Here is a 24,878-nt window from a genome sequence, read left to right as displayed (position 1 = left end):
GTTTCTAACTGCTTTGACTGAGCTGTGAGCTTCAACATATGATGGTAGAACTTTTCCTTGTGCAGACAGAACGTCAGGTTTCCCGTTGGTTTGTGCAATGCCTCCGTGAACAGTCCATGCTCCTGGAAGTCATCTTCCTCTACTATGCATACTTTGAAATGGCACCTGATGAGCTTCTGGCATTTGCAAAGATGTTCAAAGAGCAGGGATTTGGCACTAGACAAACCAACAGACATTTGGTAGATGAGAGCATGGATCACTTGGTGGATCGTATTGGGTAAGTATCATGTGTATTTGTGAAATGAGTAGAGAGCAAACTAATGGTTTTCCTCAGGAAAAAAGCACTTATAATTCTTGCTGCTGCCTGTTAAAATCACCAATATTTCAAGGTAAGCTTATTGTGATGAAGGCAAAATAGATTTTCTGGTCACGTTGGAGGTTTGTGGCAAAATAAAGGTGTGGTTGCAAAGTATAGAGGTATCCATATACTAGCTTTAATCTAGTATATAATCTTGCCGCTGGTGAGAATGGCAATGAAGACACAGTGCCACTCCTTCTTAGATGGTCTAGTGGTAAAGTGAAATTGCGTCTTCACAGTCCTGTCCTGCTACCTGCATGGAGGTTAGCACTCCCTCTCTGACCTGTGGTGTTAGTGGTGTCGCCTCAGTTCAAGCTGTTGTGGGTCTGCTTATCAATGGCAGTGATGTCTTCATTTTGCTGCATGGAACATAACTCGAGCTGCAGGCAGGGGGAATGAAAATCCTGCCAGGTGGCAGAGAGTTATAAAGGTGGAAAAATTTCAGTGACCATTTTTTGTCTGTTCAACCAGACATGGTAGTTACGAAGATTGTAATCTGTCATATACTAGCATTTCAAGACAAAATTTGGATTACCTGCTGTTAATTTCATGTAATTTCTTATTGCTTCAAAGTACAGCTGAACAAAAGCAAACTAAAGGTTGGTTTTTGACCACTTATAATTAAAAAAACCCAAACTGAATTCTTAAGTAAAGTTTCTGACCTACTTGTTTTCATTCTTTTCCTACTTGCAGCTACTTTAGTGCTCTTATTCTGGTGGAAGGCATGGAAATCGACTCCCTCCATGAGCGTGCTTTGGATGACAGGACAGAGGAGCACAAGTTAGCCAATAATGAGCGCATCCACCAGGTAAAGCACTGGCAGAGTAACCCCTTGTCAGGCCTAACAACACAGAAGTTACTGTGATTACACAAGCAGTGTTGTTTAAAGATTATGTCTGCAACTTTCTGATCCTTGGGTTTGTTGACCAAGCGTAGGAACTAGAATCCACGTTACATTCCGAGGCAAATAAGAATGAAATTAATTCTCCTTGCCCTTATATTTCCTTGGTTATCCTGGGCCTTTCTCTAAAGAAAGATGTGTGCAAAGAAATAGGCGTTGTGAAGTTTCCAGAAGGGAATGAAAGAAAAGTTATGTGATGTCAGTGCTTTTAGGACAAAAGAACATCTGAGGTTAGACCAACTATAAGTCAGTAAACTATGCAGAAAAGCGGACCAAGGCTGCAAATATATGATTTGTTTAGTTGCATGTTTGAAATAATTATCTGCAAGGGAAAGGCGACTGATAGCAAAAAGACACAATCAGCTATATCCTTACTGAGTATGAACTTCTCTCAGAAGGTCTCAACTATTTTGCTTTTGTCTTGTCTCTGTGCAGGAGATGGACAATCAGCTGCTGCAGTTAGGGGATGTCTCACATCATGCTCCGGTGCTTTTGGCCTGGGCTCTTCTCCGTCACACTGTAAACCCAGAGGAGTCAGCAAACATTATCAGGAGAATGGGCAGCACCGCTATCCAGCTGAATGTTTTCCAGTATCTGACAAAGCTTCTGCGATCACTGAGCAGTGGGGGGAAGAATGTGAGTTTCTTATATATTTAAGCTCTTGAAGGTTTTTAACTGCTGCTGATGTAAAAGTATGATGGAAAGCTGATGATTTTCAATGGATGTTCTTTCAAACTAAATCTGATTTTAAGCAGAGTATGCAGTAAAGCATGTTTTAGCATCTTACCTTCTTTCAGTGAAGATCAGAAATCAAATTGAAATGAAACAGATTTTTATACCCAAAGAAAAAAGAAAAAAAAGCTTTTGTAAGTTGAGGAACTACATCTCTTTTGAGAAGAATAGACTGCATTTAGTCACATCTGTTGATTTGCCTCCATAAGTGTGCTTGCCATTGTGGATCTTGAGTATTGTACGATTTAACTCTGCGCTATTCTTTGTATATGGTTTCATTAGACAATACTGTGTATGAGAGCATACTATTTGGTAGGCAGAAACCAGTGAAAGCAAATCCTTTTCATTTTTATGAACACTGAGTGCTTCTGTTTTTGATGTTTGGAAGGTGTTTCTAATGATAATAATAGTAGCAAGATTTCTCATTTTGGTGAAATATTTGATGTTAATGTGGAGCTTAACTAATGACTGCTTCCTGTTTTAGTGCCCTTCTGCTGACTGCAGCAAGGGTGTATGAAAAAGGCAGTTACTCAGTTTGTAAAGCAGACTGAGTGCAGTTACAGTGTGTTCTGTAATTCATAGTTTTTCCTATAATGGCCTTGTGTATTCTTTCTTTCCAGTGTACTGCCAGCACAGCTTGTATGTGTATTTATGGGCTTCTTTCCTTTGTCCTGACATCACTGGAACTACATACATTGGGCAATCAGCAGGTACGCATCCAAGGCGTCTGTTACCTAATTTTCTGTTACCTAATCTAAAATAACCTGTCATAACTGGTGCTAATTGCTTTTGTTAAATTGTAATCCTACATTTGAGACTGCAAACTTTATGTTACTTAGGTAGATCTAAAAGAGTGATTTGCCGTTTATCCTATTGCATTTACACAATGCAAACTTAGTAAAAACCTCTGCAGAGTGGCTGATTAATAATGAAAAAGCATATCTTGCACTTGAAGTCCTATGGATTTGAAACTAATTGTTGATGTGTTATTTACAAAGCAATGGAAATAATGCATACTTCATTTCCAAGTTTGAGAAGACATCATATAGCCCTTTGCAGATATATTTGTCCTGGCCAGTCATTTATGATAAGGAGCATGGCTTTAGGCTGGCTGTGTGTTCTGGATTTGGGCGAGATGGGTGTTTCTTTCTGTGTTTACTAGAGGGAGTAGTTATGTCTTGGCTGGTAAACATGGAAACTTAAATTCCAAAGATGTGGCAGAATGTGGTTGGGATGAAATCACCCTGTATAAACTAAGTTTTATTTTCTTTGTCCTCTCTTCCTTTGAAGGATATAATTGATGCTGCGTGTGAAGTTCTGGCAGCTTCCAGCATTCCTCAGCTCTTCTGGAAGACGGTGAGTGTATTGGCAACTTCTTTGACCTACCTTGCTCATAACTAAAACCCGATAAAACATCCCCATTTAGGAAAGGAACAGACTGATTGTATTTATTTAGTTAGTTTCTAGGAGAATCTGAGGAGTTAGTGTTCATTTGTATCTATCTTTGATTTATTTTTGCCCTTTCCTGCCTTTTAGGTACAGCCTTGGCTTTACTCTTGAAGGATACTGGAACAAGTTTTAATATAGGTGATAGTTTAAACCAGGGCTGGGGTTGCAAGGATTGAACTAACTGCTGGCAAAAGCATCATGCTTATGTTTCTGTTGTCACAGAATTAGGATGATATGTAATGCATTACAGTCTTACTTCCTGCCTTATACTTGCACACTGCCTCATGCTTTAGTCTGTGCAAGGACTGGAGTGATACTTTTGTGCATGATTAATGTTAAATGTACAATGTAAAAAGGAACTGTATCCTTGTGCTATACTGAGATCACTTTAGCATTTCTTTTTAGTAATACGACATTTGTTTTCTGTTTCCACCACCAGGAACCTACTGCAGGTCTGGGTATTATCCTGGATAGTGTGTGTGGGATGTTCCCCCATCTTCTTACTCCTCTCCTTCAGCTGCTCCAAGCCCTTGTGTCTGATAAATCTACTGCAAAAAAGGTAGAGGATCTCTCTTGGTGTTCGGGAGGTGATTTATTTTAAGACAGGAATAAAGTGCTATGTGATAATGCTGCATGATTATTTCTTTCTATTCCATGTGCTTATCCCAATTGCAATCTTTAGATAACAGACATCAAGCTTTTGTCAAAGAACAGTGCACAGGGCTCCTTTTTAGTCCTGTGCTGTTGCAGGACACTGTTTTCTGTCAGCTTTCTTTTAGAAAACTTTTTAACTCTAATGGCTGAATATAAAGGTACTGCCTAATTTTTCAGGTTGTACTTTACTCGTAAGAAGTTCCTCATTCATTAGATGAGACTTTTCTGGGCGTGTGGGCTGTCTAATAATGTTTTGGTAGGGTTGACATATTAGAAGGATATTGTCCACATCAAGAAAACTTGCCTATTCCTGTAAATGACAGGCTGATTAATTTTTGAGAAGGTCTGGCTTTTTAGCTGTATTGTTGAAGCTCTCTCTTTATGCAGGTGTACAGTTTCCTGGATAAAATGTCGTTCTATATCGAATTGTACAAGCATAAACCTCCTGATGTTATCTCTCATGAAGATGGCACGCTTTGGCGAAGACAGGCTCCAAAGCTCCTCTATCCTCTTGGTAAGGAAGCTGCACTTAAGCTTTTCTTTTTGAAATGCTTTGGGGAATTTAATTCTTTATCTGGCTTCTAACTCATTGGTTAAATTTGTGACTTTATTTCACCTGTTCTTCAATGTTTAGGATTAGGTCAAACAAATCTGCGGATACCTCAGGGGACAGTGGGCCAAGTGATGCTGGATGATCGGGCTTATTTGGTACGATGGGAGTATTCCTACAGCAGCTGGACACTGTTTACCTGTGAGATTGAGATGCTGCTCCATGTTGTATCGACAGCAGGTGAGATAGGCTGGGAGTATAAAAGAGAATAAATAGTTGTTAATTGTATCAATTTGAGGTTAATAGTAGGATTGAACAGCTCTGGGTACTTTTGAAAGAGCATGGAATACTTTCCCAGAAACCTGTTTTTTTAATTATTATTATAATACTGTGAAATTCACTGCAAAAGGCCAAAAGCGTGTAGTGAGATGGGATAAATGTTAGATGATGGAAAAGTTGAGATAGATAAAATAAATGTTTTTTTGGTAGGGGGAATTATCATGAGGATGTGCGGTAAGATTAATGTGCATTGTTCCAGATTTGATTACTGCTTAAGTATGATTTTGCATTCTAGTGTTATTTTTTCTTTACCCAGATGTGATTCAGCATTGCCAGAGGGTCAAGCCAATAATTGATCTGGTTCATAAAGTCATCAGCACTGATGTATCGATAGCAGATTGCCTTCTGCCAATCACGTCACGAATCTACATGCTCCTGCAGAGGTAAGTCACTGACTGGCATGAAGTCACTAACAGCAGAGGTACCTGAGAAGATTTAATGATCTGGAAGAATGGCTAATGACTAATTTTGCCAAGAGCTTTGCAAGAAGTGTGTCTCAGTGCTTGAACTCCCCAAGACTGGTGTTCAGTTCTGGCTACATGCTGTTTAATGCTTTGATGCATTCTCTTCCACTTCTTTCTTGAACGTTGGGCAATTTTATCCATTTAAGGCATTTTTTTATTTGTAACTGTATTTACATGGAAGGGGAATAAAAGATATCATAAGAGCAGTAACTTCCAGGTGTTAAAGCAGTTGTGCTTATTAACTCTCCTCTCAGTGATAACTGCCTGGGAACTGATGTTCTGCTGCATAATTACTGTTCGCTGTGAGAGTCTGCTGTCTTGCCAGCTTTGCCTCTTGCAGTAAATTGATCTGACTCAGGTGTGAGGGGGAGGTGGCAAGTCTAGACTGAAAAGTGCAGACTCTGGTGTCTGTATTTACCTGGTTAGGTATACTTGTGTATAATTTATACTTGTGTACTTCAGTGAAAGAGAAGCTTTTTTGATCAAAACAACAGTATATGGGCTAGATGACAGCTGGTGGTGCTTTTTATGCATAATATTCCTTTTTCCTAGGCTGACAACTGTAATCTCTCCCCCTGTGGATGTTATTGCTTCTTGTGTCAATTGTTTGACAGTACTGGCTGCTCGGATGCCAGCCAAGGTAAGGAAATGACCTTCTAGGTTTGAGAAGTAGTAGACATGTATATGTGAATGAGAGAGAATATCTGTACTTTTTCTCTTGCAGGTTTGGACTGACCTTCACCATACAGGGTTCTTACCATTTGTTGCCAATCCAGTGTCTAGTATGAATCACATGATTAGGTATTCATGATCCTCCAGCCCTTGCTTTTTTTTTTTTTTTTTTTTTTTTGCCTAACCTAATAGTAACCTGTTGTAAGAACTTTTTTGCCAGTGTGAAATCTATGCACCTGACATCTCTCACTTATGTCGGAGTCCTACTATTCATGTAATAAACCCTCTTCCTCATTTCACAGTGCAGAGGGAATGAATGCTGGGGGCTATGGAAACCTATTGATGAGCATAGAACAGCCCCAAGGCGAGTACAGCGTTACCGTCTCCTTCCTGAACCTCATCACAACACTTGTCCGGGTGAGTGCTTCTGGAATGGTCTGCACATGAAGGCAGCTGTAGGCTGTTACGATAGGAAAATGAAATACAGCCGTGTCTGAGATCCCCGTGCAACAAATAGGTCTCTATGAGTAATCATTGCGTGACGCTCCCTTCCATGCTACTGTTTGTGCTTGCTCTGTATTCGTATTTATTCAAAGAACTGTTTTGATTTATCTGATCTACAAAAGACTAGAAGTCACTTGTAAACCTATATCCCCATGATCAATAGTTTTCTCACGCTTTAAAGACATATGGCATATCTTCTTGCAAAAGGTTTCTTGTCCTTTTAACTAGAAGGGGAACAATAACATTTCTGTTTCTCCCAGGGACAACTTGGTAGCACCCAGAGCCAAGGACTTGTGCCTTGCATTGTGTTTGTCCTGAAGGAGATGTTACCAAATTACCACAAATGGCGTTACAACTCTCATGGAGTGAGAGAGAAAATTGGTAAGGATGTTAGGGGTGTGAGGAGAAGGAGGAGGAGGGGATAAAAAGGATCACCTGTCTTCTCAGAGAGGATGTGTGAAGCTTTTACTCCTTTTTTTTTTTTTTTTTTTTATCATACCTTTTCTAGCAGCCATTTGGGATTTGATTTGTACATCTGCCAGTATTGCTAGATGCTGTGATTTGTCTGAAAATATTAGGAACTAGTCCTGAAAACTGAGTAATCCATTTCATCTCTGTTTTAGGATGCCTTATTCTGCAGTTGATCCATGCTATACTGAATTTATGCCCTGAAATGGATCCTCGCAGCAGGTAAGGCAGGTGATGGGTTTCAGATCTGCACTAGCCTGTCTTACAGCACAGGAGGGCTCTGTTGCTATCTTTTTGTTTCGGTTTTTGAATGTATATGAGTAGGAATGAACTGGCATGGTTGGGTAGCGCTGGTTTCAGTTCTTCTCAGTGTTCCTGAATATGGGAAGAGTAGAAAAAGATTAGGGACATTGTTTTTAAGAACACCTGGTGAAGAAAGAGAAACCAGTAAGTAGATTTCCTGGGACATACTGCCATCCAGTTTCCTATTTGGTGTATCCGCTCTGAAGAAAGTAGAAGGGAGAAAAGAAAAGGGTTCAGTGGGGTTGTAGAAATTAAGTGGTTACTTTGCGGTAGTTTTCTAAGTGCTAGGTGGGAAAATACTGCAAGTGCTCCTAGTGATGATGTCCTGTGTTCCTGTCTCACAGCAATGCCCCCAGCCTTCAGTCCTTGTGCATCTTCAGCCTGGCCAACACTGAAGCAGGGCAAGCTGTCATTAACATCATGGGAATTGGTGTGGACACTATTGATATGGTAATGGCCTCCCAGTCTAGTAGGTGAGTGGTGTGTTTTGTTTTGGCAGTGTGAGGAAAGAAGCAAATGGTAATATTTGAAATGTAGCTTTAGTTGTTGCACTTAATAGGGAATCGGCGTAGTGGCTAGCCATGGCAGCCTGCCTTGTATGGTCTGGAGGAACAAACCTTGTTTTTTCCGGATCTCTATGAGCCTTTGCTGTACACTATCCATTTCATGCAGTTGTTTCAGTTTTCTATTTCTAAATGATATGTGGAGCATGCCGGGGGGTGTAAATGTATTCAGTTGTTCAATGTTTGCTGGCAGTTACATTTTTTTAAATAAAGAATTCACTTGAACACAATTTATAAGTTTGAATGAGTGAATTGGAAGCAAGATGATGAGAGCCAATGTTGGAAATTCTGTGTCTTTAAGTAACACCAGAGTTCAAGTGAAGCTATGCTCATGAATAATTGTAATAAAGCTTGAACTGTAATTTTGGAAGTGCTAGGGGGATGATCAGTCTTTGCAGGGTGGTTCTGAAAGCAGCTTGGTGTACTCTGGAAGTATTGAAAACGTCTCCAGTGTTGAGTGCCTTAACTTCCTTGTACGGCTTTCACTGAGGCTTGAATCTTTTGCTTTAGCTGTGGTTGAATGTTTATCTCATAAGGAAAACCTTAGGAAAATACCAGACTTAGAACCAGTTTTATCTCTTCATCAGCTTGGCTACACTATAATTTCTGTGATACTGGTTCTGTAAATGTTTCTCCCTTTGTCTTAAAGCATTTTAAGTCTCTATATCCCCAAAAGGGGAAAAAAAGTGACAACTGACTGTCAGGCTATTTTTCTTTTTTGTTTGATGTTGAAAACTTGGGGAGGGCTAGACAATATTTTTTGTGGATTTTGGGGGGTGTGTGTTGGATTTCAGCAGCATCTATGTGGTGACATGTCAGTCTGAGTAAAAATGTCTTATAATCCCCGACTGACAGAGTATAGAATTTCCTCTTTGAATGTTGTGCAAGTAATAAATGTCAGTTGTTAACACAGTTACTTACCTTGGTTTCGTTTTGGAAACACAGTGACGAGTCACAAGGCCAAGGTCAACTGCTGATCCAAACAGTTAAGCTGGCATTCTCGGTTACCAATAATGTCATCCGGTTGAAACCTCCTTCTAGCGTGGTATCTCCATTAGAACAGGCACTTACTCAGCATGGTATGTATTTCTCCGTGGGGGCAGCCTGGGAAGCTATGTTTTTCTGTTATTTGCAAATAGTCAGTGTGTGTCTCATTGCAAACAGTAGTTAAGATTTCAAGGTTCCAAGAAATGGTTTCTAGTGATGGGAGAAGGCTTATTCTCCTTCCTCTAAGGCATTCTTCTCCTCTGGGACATCTTCTGAAGTATTAAGCAAACATGGCGTGTTTGCTGCTTTGTAATGAGATGGGTGTAATTACAGAATATAGTGAATCAGCTGCCATTAATACCTCTGGCTGGGCCCATGCCTTGTTCTTCTGGAAGACTATAACATAGTTTTCACCTTCTGCTGTGGAAATCATTATTTGGTAAATAGTTACATCTTGTTGCAGTTTCTTCTCTTTGATTTTAATTGTGTTCTTTCAGGTGCTCATGGAAACAATCTTATTGCGGTCTTGGCGAAATACATCTACCACAAGCATGACCCTGCACTTCCACGCCTGGCCATCCAATTGCTCAAACGACTGGCTACGGTAAGATGAGACTCAGACAAGTGTTCCTTTGCTTCTCTCCTTGTGACTGATTCCACCACTGAAGTTCTTTCAAAATAATTTAGGCTTTTTTGTATCAGTGAGCTTAATGCAAGTCAGTTGAAGGCAGTGTGGACTGAAAGCTGTAAGTTAGAGCACATTAAAGATCACATAAAGGGCCCTTAGTTTTTAACATAATCTTCTGCTATTTCTGAAGTCGCTTAGCATCTCACTGAGAGGCTTCATATGAGTGGGGTGTTTTCTGCAAAGTGTTTGCACCTCCAGTTGATCTCTTTCCACTTCTTTGAGCAACTTTCTCAAATCACACTCTTAAATACAGTTCCTACACTTTCTTAACTGGAACTTTTACATCTTTCTCAGAAGAGGATCCTGTTTAAGTATTTATTGTGAGCTTTCAACCTTGTGTTTTAGACTTACTCTTTTTGACTACTATACTTCGAGAATGTATTTGCAGTTTTATTAAAGCATATAGGTCCAGCTCTGGGTTTATTTATTTCAAGAAACATTATTCCAAAACTGGTTTTCTCTTTGTCTTTTCCATTTTTGTCATAACCTTGAGAAATAGGTGAGGGATAGAGCAGAATTGCCAGAGAGGAAAATTTGGGTCATCTTCACAGGTTTCTTCCTGCTTAATTACAACAACATACTTTTGAGTTCCCTCACATATGTTCATAGATTCAATATTTTGGGGTTTCAATTTGAAATGCAAATCACCTTTTATGTAGAGAAAAAGCATTCTGTAGAGTTTTGTTATTCTTGCTTCTGATGTTTCTTTCCTGTTGCAGGTTGCTCCCATGTCTGTTTATGCCTGCCTTGGTAGTGATGCTGCTGCCATCCGTGATGCCTTCCTCACCCGCCTGCAGAGCAAGATTGAGGACATGCGTATTAAGGTCATGATACTGGAGTTCCTCACAGTTGCAGTGGAGACACAACCTGGGCTCATCGAGCTGTTCCTGAACTTGGAAGTGAAGGATGGTAGTGATGGATCAAAGGTAGAATAGCAGATATTTGCCCAGTGACTCACTAGTCTTTTATTGTAACATTCATAGCAGTCTTAGGGCACTAGTCTCTAAAATCTGATAGTTCTTACATGTAACCTGATGTGCTTATTGTAAAGATAAGTGCAGCTTGTGCTTGCAGTTAATGGATGTGCTGCTATCCCAGTTGCGCTTTTCCCTATAACCAAAGGGAAACTTTCCCCAGTGTTTCAAGGCAGATACTGAGTTAAAATAAATTCTGCTGTGTCAGACCAAAGATCCCTGTGGCCCACTCGCTTGACTCTGACAGTGGCCAGTCAGTGAAAAAGCTGAAGACTGAGGTACGATGGAGAATATCCATTTTGCAGAATAGCCACTCTGGTGCTTTGCAGTTCAAGGTCATTTTGGGTTGGGACCTTTTGAAGGCACTTGGTTTTACTAAGTCTTAGCTTAGCTCATTTTTTATTCCCCTAAAAATATTTTTTCTCTCCTGTGTTATGACTACATTCCCTGTAGTCTTAATACAAAACATATGACGGCATCATGTACTCAATATTTATTTGTCTGTGTATTGTTCAAGTGGAATTAAGCACATTCTGCTTTAATAGGTGCCTACATGGTGCTTCTGTGGCAATGTAACCTCTCTCATTTCCTTTTGCTTTAGGAATTCAGCTTAGGGGAGTGGAGTTGCCTCCAAGTAGTCTTAGAGCTGATAGACTCCAAACAACAGGAGAGGTACTGGTGCCCTCCCCTCTTGCATCGTGCTGCCATTGCCTTCCTGCATGCTCTGTGGCAGGACCGTCGAGATAGCGCCATGCTAGTTTTGAGGACAAAGTAAGTTGTTGTTTTTCTACAATGCATTTTCCTTCCTTTTTTCCAAAACACTTTTTCTTTGGTTTGTCAGACTTTTCAGGGACTTCTGTGTCTTAGTCTTTGTGTGCCCTGGTAAGGGTATGTGGTGTATGGGCTTTCAGCTTAGTCTCTCAGGAAAGAAGATGAGAAGCCTGTATGTGCATGTTCAGAAGCAAATATATTTCAATCTGTTTCTTTTGTACAAAGTTATATAAGCTTCTATTTAGCAAAGTATATATTTTCTGTGAAGTTTGGAACAGTCAAAATGCTGCTAGGCATGTGGTGTTGGGGACATATCTGATTTTACTTCTGTATATATCTTTTAGGCCAAAGTTTTGGGAAAATTTAACCAATCCCCTCTTTGGGACCCTTCCTCCGCCTTCAGAATCATCAGAGGTGAGTTACATCCAAACAAAGTGAAGGTAGTTACGTACTTCTCAGAAGAGGTTTCCAACTGATATATGGCTCTTTCCTCTGCTTGCAGTTTTCTAAAAGGAAGTGTGAACAAGTGGTTTAAACACAGGCAGGAGATGAAGTGAATGCTTTCTGGCTTTGCAGAGACTGTGCAGCCATGAACTGTGTTTTGAAATTCTCTGCTCTTTATTCACATATGGAACAAAAATAGATGTTACCTAGTGTCTGGGGTAGCACTCTTTGGAAGGTGTGCTGTCTGTGGTGTATCAGTACTAAACCTCATGTGCTGTTGGTCAGAAGAAACTCCTTTTTTTTTCTTTTATTTTTTTAGGCATAGCTCAGGCTGACTAGTATCAAGGAGGAATAGATTAGGTTCTTGTTATTGTTCCTTTCTGTGTGAGTTTTTCCCTTCATTATGAAAGTCCTGTGCTCTCGCTCAGAGGGACGCTTTGAACACAGAATTCTTTCCTTATTATCACCAGTCCATGGTCAAATGACGTAACTATTGCTATCGTGGGAGAAACAAGACTCCTGCAAAACTTGGAGTATCAGTCACTGCAAGTATATGGGTAGGAGTAAATTAGAATTCCATTCACCTTGCAGAGCTAGTTGCTCAGATTTTACTCTTTTTTGTCTTTATAGCTGAGTGTCTTGGATACCTGTGCCTTAATAATGAAAATAATCTGTTTGGAGATCTACTATGTTGTCAAGTGAGTCTTTTGATAGTCTCTTCTTCATTCCTGTACTTTTTAATTATCTAAACTGTGTGCGTTAAATCTTGATAGACCACGCAGGCTTTGAGTGACAAAGTACATGTAATCCTGTGAAAATGTGGGAGGATCAGTGATTTATAAACAAATCACAAAAGTGCCTTTGAGGTTCTTGCAATCACCAATTGCAGAAAGAGATGTTACAGTGTTTCTGCAACCTATAGGTGAAAATGTTAGTATTAGTATTTTCCTTGTACCCTGGAATGAGAATATACAGTATTTATTAAAACTAATTGTAAACTAAGCTAAGTACACCTACTATAGTGATTGTTGAATAACATTTTAGTAGTTTTCTCCTGCTCATTTTGTTTTCCTGGACTTAACTGCCCTTTAATGCTGAAAACTCACTATTATCTAAAATTGCTGCTTAAAAAAAAAGAAAAGAAAATCATAGATTTTCTTCAGGGATCATGCTTTTCCTTCACATTTGATGCAAAAAGCGGGATTCCCTGCACAGGTCTAAAATGCGGAATAACCTTCACTTGCAAGCTGTGTCCTTGGCTTTCCTACTTGAATCTCAGAAGTCGTCTATTTTCTGACCAAAGAATAAATGAAGATAATTTCTCCTCTTGATTTGGTCAGGGGCTCACTGGATCAGTCCCTGAAAGACACGCTGAAGAATTTCTCCACCAAAAAGCGCTTTGCCTATTGGTCAGAATACGTGAAGTTACTGGCATATCACGTGGCAGAGACAGAGGGCAGCAGCTGTGCCTCTGTGACAGAGTATCAAATGCTGATCTCAGCCTGGCGGATGCTGCTGATAATCTCTACTAGCCATGTAAGAGCTACCTCTTATCTTTCATGATAGTCTGAAATTAACATTTTGAATAGTACGATGTCAGCTTCTCGGAGACAGCTAAACCGTAATGAAGAATTTGCTGTTTTTTCATTCAATTTTCTGGTATATATGCTTACAACACAAGTTGGCACGAGCATGGTACAAGAGGTTAGAGTAGGTGGTGTTTTGCGGTTTGATCAAAATGAACGTGTTGTCTGTCTGAGCAGAGGAGGGAGGTAGTAAATAATTTTTATAGCAATTCTAAGTAATTCTGTAGTCCTGAGGAGATTTTCCTGAGTCAAGTGACGCAGGGATGCACCATTAGGGAAATCAGTCATTGCTGACTTCTTGACAACTGTTAATGAAATACTTCCGTGATTTCTGTAAAACTGTATCACTCAGCAGCTATAAAATTTGGTGAATTCTAAAGTAACAAATTAGAACAGTAGACTGATATTAGACTGCTAAGAAGGTGCATCTTTTGTTGTGCTTGATTGATCTCTGTCTTTGTGGATCTTAGGCGGATATAATGCATCTGACTGATTCTGCAGTTCGTCAGCAATTATTTCTGGATGTACTAGATGGGACCAAGGTTTTGGTAGGTGCTGCTGCTTTCTGTCAGTTCTTTAATTTCCCAATTGCTCATCTCCTCCGTGCTCTGAGGAGTTCCATTTATGCAGCTGCTTGCCATCGTAAATGTTTTTTTGATCCTGTGAAATTGGGCTGTAACAAAATCTCTCTCCCTCAACTGATGAGCTGCTTACAAATCTTTATTTTGTATGTGTTATTCTTGTCATCACTGGGTGACCCTGCAGAGGGTCCTGACTCTGGTTCCCTTGATGCTGCTAGCTGCTGAAGAGCAAACCTGCTCATTTGGTGGTGGTGCTTGGGCTGGGGATTTCTTAAAGTGTTCTTACATGTGACTATTGCAACGGTAACTCTTGCGGTATTTCTTTTTAGCTTCTAGTTCCCATGTCAGTATGCTGTCTGCAGCTGGGGTCTATGCTATGTACCCTTCTTCTGATCCTGCTCAAACAGTGGAAGAGGTAGGTATTTTGCTGAATATAAAATCTTCAGAGATCATATTTCAGTGTTTTGCTGTAGTGATAGATTGCCTTAGTGATTTGGGGAGGAAACTGAAGCCTCACAGAATTCTCTTGGGATGGCAAATGTCATGGCAATGGTTGTTGCTGAAATATCTTGTAGTAACACAGTTATGGTTTGGCTTCCTGCTTGCTGGTGAAAAGTATCAAAAAAGCTTTTGTGGTAGTCAGTCCTGCATTCTCACTGTACTGTGCAATGTCGTTAGTGAGATCCAGGTGGTGACTTAAAGTTTATTCGTAAGAACTGTTTTCATTTGTGTGGATCATATAAGTTATGATCCACGCAGCTCAGTCAAACCAATATATTTGTTGAGGGATCTTGTCTAATCTGAAGAGCTCTCCCTTTTTGTTGTCAGCGAGTTGGGTTCTGTGGATAAAATCATAAACTCCTTGACGCAGATTCTGGAGGGAGTGCTACAGGCAGATCAGCAGATGATGGAGAAAACCAAAGCCAAAGTGTTCTCAGCTCTTATCACTGTGCTGCAAATGAAGGAGATGAAAGGTGAGGTGGTGTATGTGCAAGTGTCAAGAGCAGGGCTGCCATGGCTGAATACACCCTAACACTCTAGTGTTTCCAAGATAAAAATATGTATGATGTTAGTAGCGGTAGAGGATGTTGAATATAGTCACCAACCTGTGGGACTTCTCTACTTTTTTCTCACTTGTTTTAGCTCGTTTTACAAAGAGATGAGGTTTATCATTCACAGTATGCGCACGTCTTCCTTTCTCTTGTCTTTCCCCAACAATAACCTCTGCGTTTGATCAGTTTGATAGAGGCAAAATAGGGTTCCTAAGTGTTTTTGAAAATAGCTCAGCAGGTGTGGGAGGGACACCCTAGTAATGCCATCTCATAACGTGATTGTAGAGCTCAGATTCTGACGTGAATTTCTAGTTAGAGATAATGACCCAAGCACAAGAAAGTCTTCTGAGGGTACCTTTTCTATAAACCAGAGAAACGAGTCTGGTCATTACTCCCGTCGCTTGTGGGTATCTTAACATTGCAGTAGCACGTGAAGACCCTCAGTGGGATCTGGGCAGTATTTCTCTGTACAACACGTACAAGGGCATCTGTGGTGTTGAGAATTGTATCACCTTACCTTTCCCTGTAGTCCTTGTGCCACTGCTTGGTCTCTGCAAGCCTGTATATTTTGGAAAATAAATAGAAAGTGGAGGGTTGGGGTGTTTCTAAATGCTTTTCTTTGCTGTTGGATTTGAGTTTACAGTCATGCTGGTAAAAGGTGGTGCAACTTATTATAGTAGTTTTGATGAGAATGTAGTGTTTATATGGACTCACAGAACGTAGACGGCACCCACTGGCCAGTACCAGCAATCTGGCGGAATGGGTAGGAAGTGCTGTAGTGAGCAGTTATGGAATAATCTGTCCATAGCAGTGCTTGATTTGTGCCTTGAAATGTCATGAGTTTGTATGATTTCGTGGGAAAACTACATGTTTTTATTACCCAGATGACTGTCTAATCCCTTATTATGTCCTCCTAGACTTAATAGTCTAACTTAGTCACAGTTCCTCGCATTCTGTTTTTTAGGTTTTGAAACGAAAACAGAATCAATATTAACTCCAAGAAATGTGGCCCAGTGATGTTATCAGTTAAACTGGAAACCTAAGTACTAGGATTGTGTGTTAACTGTTGTCTGTTCTGTGTGTGTCACAGTGAATGAGATCCCACAGTACTCCCAGCTGGTGTTGAGCGTGTGTGAAACACTCCAAGATGAGGTCATTGCACTCTTTGATCAGACTCGACACAGCCTGACCTTGGGAGATGCTGCAGATGACAAGGACAGCATGGAAACAGATGATGCCTCTCGAGTTAAACACAAGGACCAGCGAGATGGGGTAAAGGACCTGTTCATCTGCTTTGCAGCCATGTTTCTTTTCTCTAGGCAAAAAGTTCCGTGTATGTTTGGAACAACTTTCCCTTGCAGCCTGCCGCTTTCAAAGGAAGTTTCAGCAGTTTCTATTTCAGAATTACTCCGTGTCTTTTTGGCACACATCAGTCTGGGAAATTGGCTGTTGCCTCTCTTTCAGATCTGTGCTAAAAACATCACGATTGCTAATACAGCCAGGAAGTGTGCAGAATATAGTGTGAGGGATACTGGATGCCTTCATTTATGATTCTGAGAATGATTGAACTTAGGTTGTGTTAGTAAATACCTACAAGATTTTCTTGGTATCCATGTCAAGTCTGTACCTCGTTCTCCTTTCCTTGTCTGCAGGTGTGTGTTCTGGGTTTGCATCTGGCTAAAGAGCTCTGTGAAGTTGATGAAGATGGAGATTACTGGCTACAAATTACTAGGAAAGTCCCTGTGCTTCCTACTATCTTCGCCGCGTTAGAGATCAGCCTCAGAGTTAAACAAAACCTTCACTTCACAGAGGCCTCATTGCATTTACTGCTGACCTTAGCAAGGACTCAACAGGTGAGAGATGCAGAGAAATGAGAGCATATAACTATACATTTTTAATAGGAACCGTATATCTCGTTATTCTGTCTGCGATGAAGCTGAACAATGATCTATAGATAAAGGGGTTTTTTTAGAGGCTGGCAAGCTGTAGGGCCTGTATGTGTACCTGCTTAGTTTGCCTTGTTCTTCTCGATAATGGGATGTCTCAGATGGAAGAGCTGAGCCAGCCAGAGCAGACCTGTAATTTAGAGCAGGCACTTTCACTGAATCTATTCTTCTGCAATGCAAATCATCCCCCCGTAGTTAAAACAGCATTAAGTGTTGGAATCTACATTCTCATTAGTTGCAATAAAGTGTTATTTATCTGTTTCAAATTCAACTTGTGTGGGGCTTTAGGCGAAAGCAAGATTGTTCTAAAGCCAGCCCTTTTTAAAGATTGGGTGTCACCAGACCAGGTGATACCAAAATGGAATTCATAGTACAGTTATGCAGGTTAGATTTTACTGGAAGAACAGTGTTGCTTTTCTTGAATTTTTAACAATATAGAACTGTGTGTAGATGAAAGCTCTCTAAAAGGGTGGTGACAGTGCAAAGGACAGAAATATCTAATGCAAAATAAGTCTCTCTAGTTCCAGAGAGGAGAGCGGTGTGCAGATTTTAACAGTAGTTTGTTCTGTGTCTTGTAGGGAGCAGCAGCAGTGGCTGGAGCTGGTGTCACACAGAGTGTCTGCCTGCCCCTCTTGAGCGTGTACCAGCTCAGCAGTAACGGAGCTGTTCAGGTGGGTGCAGCTTCATTTTGGGTGGGAACGTGCCAGGAGCGTGTCCCTGTCCTGTCTTGCCTTGTGGGCTGTTGTTGCAGCGGAGCCCTCCCAGTCTGGGAGGCCAGCAGCCAAGAGACTGGAAACTTCCAGAATGGTGTGAAGGGTTTGTGGCTTGTGCCACACTGGGAAGCAGTGTAAATAACTAATTTATTTTTGTATCTGATTTGTTCAGACATCTGCTTCATCTCGAAAGTCGTTGGATGCCCCATCTTGGCCTGGGGTCTATCGTCTCTCAATGTCACTGATGGAGCGCCTTCTTAAAACACTTAGATACAACTTCCTGACAGAAGCTCTGGATTTTGTTGGTGTCCATCAAGAGAGGATTCTGCAGGTATGTCACATAGTTGCTCTATGATGGCTCACTTGGCTTCTGTGCTGCAATAGTGGAAACATGTCAGAAAGTGCAGAGGCATTGAAAAGAGGCGCCTGCCACAGAAAGATTTACAGTAGAAATAGTTCGGTAGTGGGAAGAAGAGGATAGAATATTCAAGCCCTGCAGTCAGGCCGGGATGATTGTTATGATACTTGTTAAAGCTGGGTAGTCACCAGCTGGTGACTCTAGGGGGTTATAACTTTGCTCCAGGTGTTTAATATGCCTGCTCAACACAGTAACAGAAGTGAGAGTTTGATGAGAACCGCTTTGTGGCTGTCTGCTCTTGAAAGAAAAGCATGAGAACTATTTTTGGTGGTGGCTTCGGCTCAGCCTTGCTCAAATAATGAGAATGCTGTGGCCAGGGTTCAATCACCATTTGGGTTGTCAAGTTCTCATGTGCTGCGAGACTGAAATACCTGTACTGGCTGGAGTGCGTCAGTGCAGACGTGCTGAAGAGTCCTGTTTGTATGTAGGTGCTGAATTACCTGTTTATAAGCATGCTGCCTAGGCAAATAGCAGTCGTCTTGTATGGCAGCGCAGTTCATGAAATGCATTGACCTCTGACTAAGAATATAAAGTTCTCTGAGTCTGACTCATGTGCTGTGCTGCTACATTCATGAATGCATTTTCTGTGCCTAATGGCAGATCCTCTGCATCTTCAGCTTTTTCTTCTAGAGAAAGGAATGGGCTTTTTGTGATTTAACTGTAATCACCCTGATTTACTTCTCTCTCCTTTCCAGTGCCTGAATGCAGTACGGACAGTACAGAGCTTGCCCTGTCTGGAGGAGGCCGATCACACTGTTGGTTTCATTCTTCAGCTCTCAAATTTCACAAAGGAGTGGCATTTCCACCTGCCACAGCTCATGAGAGATATGCAGGTAGGAATTGGGATACTGTTGTGGATAGTACATTGCCTTGGAGTGCAGGGATTTGCATGCGTTAAGAGAAAATGGCACTGTATCACCTACTCTTTTAATTGGAACTATTGCTGAGGTCATTTAAATGTCTGTCCTGCCAGTACCTTGTCTGAATTGAGTGAAGAAGAATAACTGTTGGGGACAGATAGACGGTAGCTTGGAAGAATAACTTGGGGAATTGGGTGTCTTACTCTCAGTTCTCTGCTGGGTGACTCACGGAAAATACTAGGAAATCAAGAGGCTGCAGTGATCCCTTATGATCACAGTGTTCTCTTTAACTGAATTTTCTGGCTTCCACCAGTGGCAGTGAATAGATGGGTTTTGAGCTTTTAAGAGATTGCTCCTCACCTTATTTATTTCAGGTGAATCTGTGTTACCTGTGTCAGGCCTGTACCTCCCTCCTGCACAGCCGCAAAATGCTCCAGCACTACCTGCAGGTGAGGATGGGGACCCTAAACCAAACTGTAAGTTAGGAGTGTTGCATGCTTGTGCTCCCTGTTAAAAGGCAAATATTATTCAATATCCAGGCTCTTGGATATTGAGTAAGATTGTCAGTAATCCTTGTGGTGATTACTGACAATCATCAATAGTTACGATTTGCATTTCTCCACAGCAAAGAAAAAAGTGCAGAGTGGTCTGCACTCTAAAAACTCTGGACTGTGCAAACAAAGCCAGTCCTAGAGAAACAGGAGCCTGTGTTTGAATGGTGCTGTTACCGTTTTATAGCCGCCTACACTGCAGCAAGAAGGCTGCCTTGCTGTGGTACTCTGTAGTGCTGTTAATTAAGCCATCATTGACCTGTTGTCCTTGATCTGATTTAATTTGTTAAGGAGTGATACCTCTTGTTCTTGGGGAATCCTTAGATTCATGAGGTGGAGATGATGCATTCCTACTGATGTTTTAGTTCAGCATGGCAAAGTCTTGGTGTGTTCATTAGAGATTCTTTTTCTGGAATGTGGAATCTAAATAGCCTCTGCAGCTGCCTCCCTGCAATGCAGTGCTTCCCCTGATGCACACCAAGTGTTAGATTCTCGTGCTTCTAGCGGGTGACAGACTTTGGTACTTAATTTCCTCATTCCTTTTTTTGTTCACAGCATTTTTTTTCTTGAAAGTAGTGCAAAATAATCGTACCTGTATTCAAGAATCTCTTTTTTTTCTTTCTCTGCAGACAAAAAATGGTGATTCCCTTCCATCAAGTGTGACTCCCCGAGTGCAGCGTAATCCCCAAGCCTCCTCCAAACATCCCAGCCCTGAGTCAGAGGCAGCGGAAGAGAAAGCGCTGCTTACAGTCCAGTACAGCCTCTTGAAAATCCTCAGCAAAACTCTTGCTGCCCTGCGCCATTTCACCCCTGATGTCTGTCAGATCCTCCTTGATCAGGTAGAGAAAGAGGAGAGAAGCTGCTCCCTGACGGGGGCGGTTTCCAGCATGCCAAGTGATGTTCTGGGTCTGTGTGGACCCCACCATACATCTCTCAGTTGCTCAGCTGCACAAAGCAGGAAGGTAGGACACAAGGAGCTCCCCTGAGGGATCAGTCACGGTCAGAGTGAAAGGAAGGCTTGGCTGAGGGTTTGCGTGATCTGCGCAAGGGTGTGTACGTGTAACCTTACTGGAGCAGACTGATAACCCAGATCGGTTTGTATCCTCAGTATGTCACTCTTCAGAAAAGACATCCTCTTGTTATCCTCCTGTGTCAGTGTGACCTCGTGGCCCCAAGTTCAGAAAAGGAAGGTTTAATCCTTGATTCTGTCAGTGTCCTGCTGCTAATTTTTGGATAGTTAACTTTTTTCCTGCGCGTCTGGGTAGACAAGCCTGGGCATTTAAAAACAATCTGGAAAGAGTCATTACTTTAGCTTGCCACTTGGGGGCAAGCTGTACGGCTTGGGAGTTGGAGAAGGTTCATTCATGTGAGGAGAGCCAGATAGTCTGATCGTGCAGTACTGTGCAGCATGCTCTCTACTGCTCCATCTGTATACTTCAGATGTGGGAAATTATCTCAGAGCTTCTAGTTCTCCATACGAAAAAGAGACTAGGTATTGCACTTAGAATGACAATAGCATACTCATGGCCACAGGGTTCACTCACTCCTCTTTTCGATTCTGTGCAGTCGCTGGACCTTGCCGAGTACAACGTGCTCTTCATTTTGAGTTTTGCCACACCAGCCTTTGATTCGGATGTCGCACCTTGCTTTGGGACCCTCCTCGCCACAGTGAACGTGGCCCTTAACACGCTGGGAGAGGTACTTGACATTTCTCTGTCTGGGAGTGCACCAGCAGTTGCGGTCATCTCAGAGCGCTTATTCAGCTGATACTTTGAAGAGTAGGAGTGTTTCTTCTTTTGCATCTCCTGTCTCTAACGCCTGTCTCTCTTTCCCTCCAAGCTGGATAAGAAGAAGGAACCTTTCCCTCAGGCTGCAGGGCTGAATATGCAAGAGGGAACCAAAACCCTCAAGTAAGTTTCTAGCCATTTGATTTAGTCGTGGACAAGGAGCAGAACCTAACGCTCCTCAGATCAGAACTGAGGCATAGACACAATGGTGTAGCTTCCGAGCTGCTCACTCTGAATCCAAGGAGTTCAGGTAGCCCATCAGAAGCTCTCCAAAGCAAGCAGAGATTTTTTTGGGGAGGGTGTGTGAAGCCATCCCATCCTAAGATGCAGTGTGGAGAGTTGTTTGATGCTTATTTACCAGTATATTTAAATCAGACTTCCCTGATGGCCAAGAATTGTTTCTGCTCTGCACACCAAAGCTTTTGGGTATCCCTGCTTGAGCAGAGTGTGAACAGTAACAGGGTTACCCCATGTGTACCCTGTGTGTGAAGTCTTTCTAGGAGTATGTAACTTTGAAACTAGAGTGTGCTGACCGTTTTGGCTCCTGCTGATGTGTGTTTCTCTGCACAGGTCTCTGCTCATGTTTACAATGGAAAACTGTTTCTACCTGCTCATCTCCCAGGCTGTTCGGTTCTTGAGAGACCCAGCTGTGCACCCCCGTGATAAGCAGCGGATGAAACAGGAGCTCAGCTCTGAGCTGGTAAGCAGCTTGTACCATCCTTCCTCGCTCTTCACTGCAAATGTGTCTTGTGGGAGAAGGTCATTTGTCTTTGCCTGCCCAGTAGAGCCCATTCCGCAGCGTGAGTCAGCAGCTTTAGGCACCTTGGGCTGCACGTACTGGTGCCTGTCCTTCTGCCACTGGCACCTTGTTTGGGGAGGGAGAGGGGCATGTGTTTGAAAGAAGCTAACTTGTTCTGTGCTTCTAATTTCAGAGTACGCTGCTCTCCAGCCTGTCTCGTTACTTCCGCCGTGGTGGTCCCTCTTCACCTGCCAGCGGGGTTCTTCCCTCTCCCCAAGGAAAGTCGGCCTCCAAGCTGGGTCCTGAGGGGCAGGAGCCTTTGTTTCAGCTCGTGCAGGCCTTTGTCCGGCACGTGCAGAGATAGATTCCGTCCTGCCCCTGCCTCCCTTCTCAGGACTTGCAGCGGAACGATTCATCTCCACCGCAGAAGGCATCACTGTTGGCAGAGCTCGTAACAAGGACTGGGAAAGGGAGGGAGGCCTGGTGTGGGCAGTGGTGTAAACCCAGCTGTAACATCAGCAGCGAGATCCTGTTGAACTCTTGCAGCCCAGTAGCAGAGTGAATGTAAGGAGAGCCGTGTGCGGCCCTTCAGCCATCAGCCCACGTGCACAGCCTGCCCGCTCTACCTGCCGGAGCATCCTGGCGGGGTGCAAGTGCTGAACTCTCAAAACCTTTATTTTTATAGCTTGTACCTCAGCTGGGGAAGCTGTGGCTGGGTGGAGAGAGGAGACAAACTTTCCGCTGGGCATTAACTCTGCTCTTAACACAAGGTGCAATCTGCCTCTCCCTTGCAGTCAGAGTCCAGTTAAGGCACAACCAAGGGATCAGCCAGCAATTCAGAGACCATCTTTCTACTGCTATTTTTGTACTGAATGGTTCAAGGCAAGATGGTGTATGTGTGCTCACGCCTTCCCTTCGCCCTGCAGTCTGTGTGTTGTGTGTGTTTCTGAAGAGCAAGGCCTCACTCAAGGTTTTTAAGTCAAAATTCCATTGTTCCAGTTCTTGCAGTTTTTTGTAACTGTGCCCTATTTATACTGATATTAAAACCTTTATAGACAGCAGCTGGGTCATGGGTTTGTGTTGGACACGGCAGCCTGCAGCACCGATTGTGCATCTTCTGTGCAGTTCTGCCGCGTCAGCTGGGCTGCAGTCCCGGGTAACAGTGATGTGTGTTGTGGCGTGTGAGTGACAATCCAGATACTGTTCGAAGCGATTATACAAAGGTTTGATTCCCTCAGCTTTCCCACACCCACTCCCTTTCTCTTACTCTCATGTTGGGGAACTTGTGGGAGGTTTTAAACGAGCATCACTATAAAATACCCCTCAGGGATGATTCTTCTGCACACGATGGCGTGGACCACGCACAGATTGCTCTGTGCACAGGCCCAAGCTGGTCCTTTGCAGGCTCCAGCTCGGAGACAGACACTGTCTCCAGTGAAGTCGCTTGTGCTGTTGCAGATCTCTCAAGTAGATCAACAGACTCCTTAACGTTCTGAGGCTCCATGTGGGATGGAGGCACTAAGAGAAGGTCAGTGGTTATTGCTTAAAATAAAGCCTGAAATCTAGACAGACTTTCCTAAGGTAAATCAAATTTCAACGTAGCTGTGAGCTAGTAACTTACCAGTTCTTTCCTAAAGAGATATTTGATTGCTCTACTAGTCAGAACCGTTTTTAATCACAATGGTTTTAAGAGACCAGAGCGAGAAAATTAGATTATGTTGCTTTGAGGTTGTTTTTTTTAAATCCTTGTACGCTTAAGTGCCGGTGATACTCTAGCACACTTTTTTTGGATCTAGTTTTACTTAGCCTGGAGGCTTTGGAGAGATTTGAATGAGCTGCCTGTTTGGCTGGAGCAAAGTGGTCTTAAAGTAGGAGAAAGAGGGCCCTGATGACCTTCCGAAGGCTCAGGTGAGCTGCTCTGTCCTTGAGGGAGGTGATGGGACAGTCCCAGCCCGATGGCGTTTAGATGGGGCTGCCCGTAACTGGTGACGCTTTCTGCCATGGGGAACTAAGAGTGCGAACGTGGAGAGTTGAAAGCGAAGAACTGCAGAGAAGGTAGCGATGTGGTGACGGGTAGCTGTGGGGAGTGGAAGGAAAGCCAGAATTCAGGACATCTAAGCAAGTGCGGTAGTGCTTAGGGCTGTAATTTGATAGCTCTTGTCGGTGTCCTTCCTTTTGTTACAGCTTCTGAAGTTACACGCAGTATGCTAATCACTTCATTAGTGTTCAACAAGAATGGATAAAATGAGACTTCAGGGAGAAGTAATACACTCTTTTAGATATTTACTCAAGCAGTAGAGTGAGAGTTTAGGGGGCTATGCAGGAGTCCTTGGTGCCAGACAGCAAAGAATAGTGGATGCTGTCGGTTACAGCTGTGTCTTAGAGCAATACCTTCCCTTCAGGCAGCAGCGTTTCAGCCCTGGATTGTCCCTTTACCTGCCCCTCAGCCACAAAGGTGCATAGAGCAGCCTTCGGCCAGGGGTGGCTCACCGTGGCTCCTGCAACTAACCACCACGGGAGTGTAATCTTTCTGTAAAGAGCCAGTTAGAAGGAGCACTAGATTTTCCACGTGCTCTTTTCTAATGCAGAGGGAAGGGAGCGCTGCTGCCAGAACAGACTTCCTTCTGGCTGTTCTGAGGGAAGAGACACCATTTTCTGCATCATTAACTTGCTGCTGTTTTTGCTAAAGCTGTTCTCCCTCTTTCTTTAATGCCAGGGGGAGGAATAACAGGGAAATGGGGATGGTACTGGTGAGGGAAGGGTATTCGTACTGGAAGGTGGAAGGAAAGGAGGCAGGTGTAAATCTCCCAAAGGGTGGAACTGC

The 24,878-nt window shown here is 42.6% G+C and overlaps 1 protein-coding gene across 7 annotated transcripts in view; it reads left to right on the top strand.

The window, feature by feature from the left end:
* Positions 1–23,112, top strand: part of NUP188 (nucleoporin 188) — a 29,071-nt gene extending 5,959 nt beyond the window's left edge. For 4 of the 7 annotated variants that reach the window (XM_054220720.1, XM_054220721.1, XM_054220722.1 and 1 more), the window contains exons 9-44: positions 66–277; positions 1,052–1,166; positions 1,695–1,895; positions 2,612–2,701; positions 3,282–3,347; positions 3,880–3,999; positions 4,482–4,608; positions 4,729–4,884; positions 5,240–5,366; positions 6,000–6,087; positions 6,172–6,248; positions 6,422–6,536; positions 6,884–7,004; positions 7,247–7,313; positions 7,739–7,867; positions 8,903–9,036; positions 9,442–9,548; positions 10,352–10,558; positions 11,208–11,377; positions 11,722–11,791; positions 12,452–12,519; positions 13,162–13,357; positions 13,878–13,955; positions 14,318–14,403; positions 14,817–14,962; positions 16,131–16,312; positions 16,693–16,893; positions 17,565–17,657; positions 17,872–18,030; positions 18,813–18,950; positions 19,352–19,453; positions 20,158–20,490; positions 21,095–21,226; positions 21,368–21,438; positions 21,886–22,015; positions 22,248–23,112. In XM_054220720.1, the coding sequence (XP_054076695.1) occupies positions 66–277; positions 1,052–1,166; positions 1,695–1,895; positions 2,612–2,701; positions 3,282–3,347; positions 3,880–3,999; positions 4,482–4,608; positions 4,729–4,884; positions 5,240–5,366; positions 6,000–6,087; positions 6,172–6,248; positions 6,422–6,536; positions 6,884–7,004; positions 7,247–7,313; positions 7,739–7,867; positions 8,903–9,036; positions 9,442–9,548; positions 10,352–10,558; positions 11,208–11,377; positions 11,722–11,791; positions 12,452–12,519; positions 13,162–13,357; positions 13,878–13,955; positions 14,318–14,403; positions 14,817–14,962; positions 16,131–16,312; positions 16,693–16,893; positions 17,565–17,657; positions 17,872–18,030; positions 18,813–18,950; positions 19,352–19,453; positions 20,158–20,490; positions 21,095–21,226; positions 21,368–21,438; positions 21,886–22,015; positions 22,248–22,418 (4,785 nt within the window). In that variant the 3' untranslated portion in view covers positions 22,419–23,112. The remainder of the gene's footprint in view (positions 1–65; positions 278–1,051; positions 1,167–1,694; positions 1,896–2,611; positions 2,702–3,281; positions 3,348–3,879; positions 4,000–4,481; positions 4,609–4,728; positions 4,885–5,239; positions 5,367–5,999; positions 6,088–6,171; positions 6,249–6,421; positions 6,537–6,883; positions 7,005–7,246; positions 7,314–7,738; positions 7,868–8,902; positions 9,037–9,441; positions 9,549–10,351; positions 10,559–11,207; positions 11,378–11,721; positions 11,792–12,451; positions 12,520–13,161; positions 13,358–13,877; positions 13,956–14,317; positions 14,404–14,816; positions 14,963–16,130; positions 16,313–16,692; positions 16,894–17,564; positions 17,658–17,871; positions 18,031–18,812; positions 18,951–19,351; positions 19,454–20,157; positions 20,491–21,094; positions 21,227–21,367; positions 21,439–21,885; positions 22,016–22,247) is intronic. The other 3 variants (XM_054220726.1, XM_054220723.1, XM_054220725.1) reach the window with 3 other exon arrangements.
* The last annotated feature ends 1,766 nt before the right edge of the window (positions 23,113–24,878 follow it).

Source organism: Rissa tridactyla, chromosome 14, assembly GCF_028500815.1.
Source record: "Rissa tridactyla isolate bRisTri1 chromosome 14, bRisTri1.patW.cur.20221130, whole genome shotgun sequence".
In the NCBI taxonomy this organism is placed as follows: Eukaryota; Metazoa; Chordata; class Aves; order Charadriiformes; family Laridae; genus Rissa; species Rissa tridactyla.
Note: the sequence above shows the minus strand (reverse complement) of the source record. Positions and strands in the feature narration are given on the sequence as shown.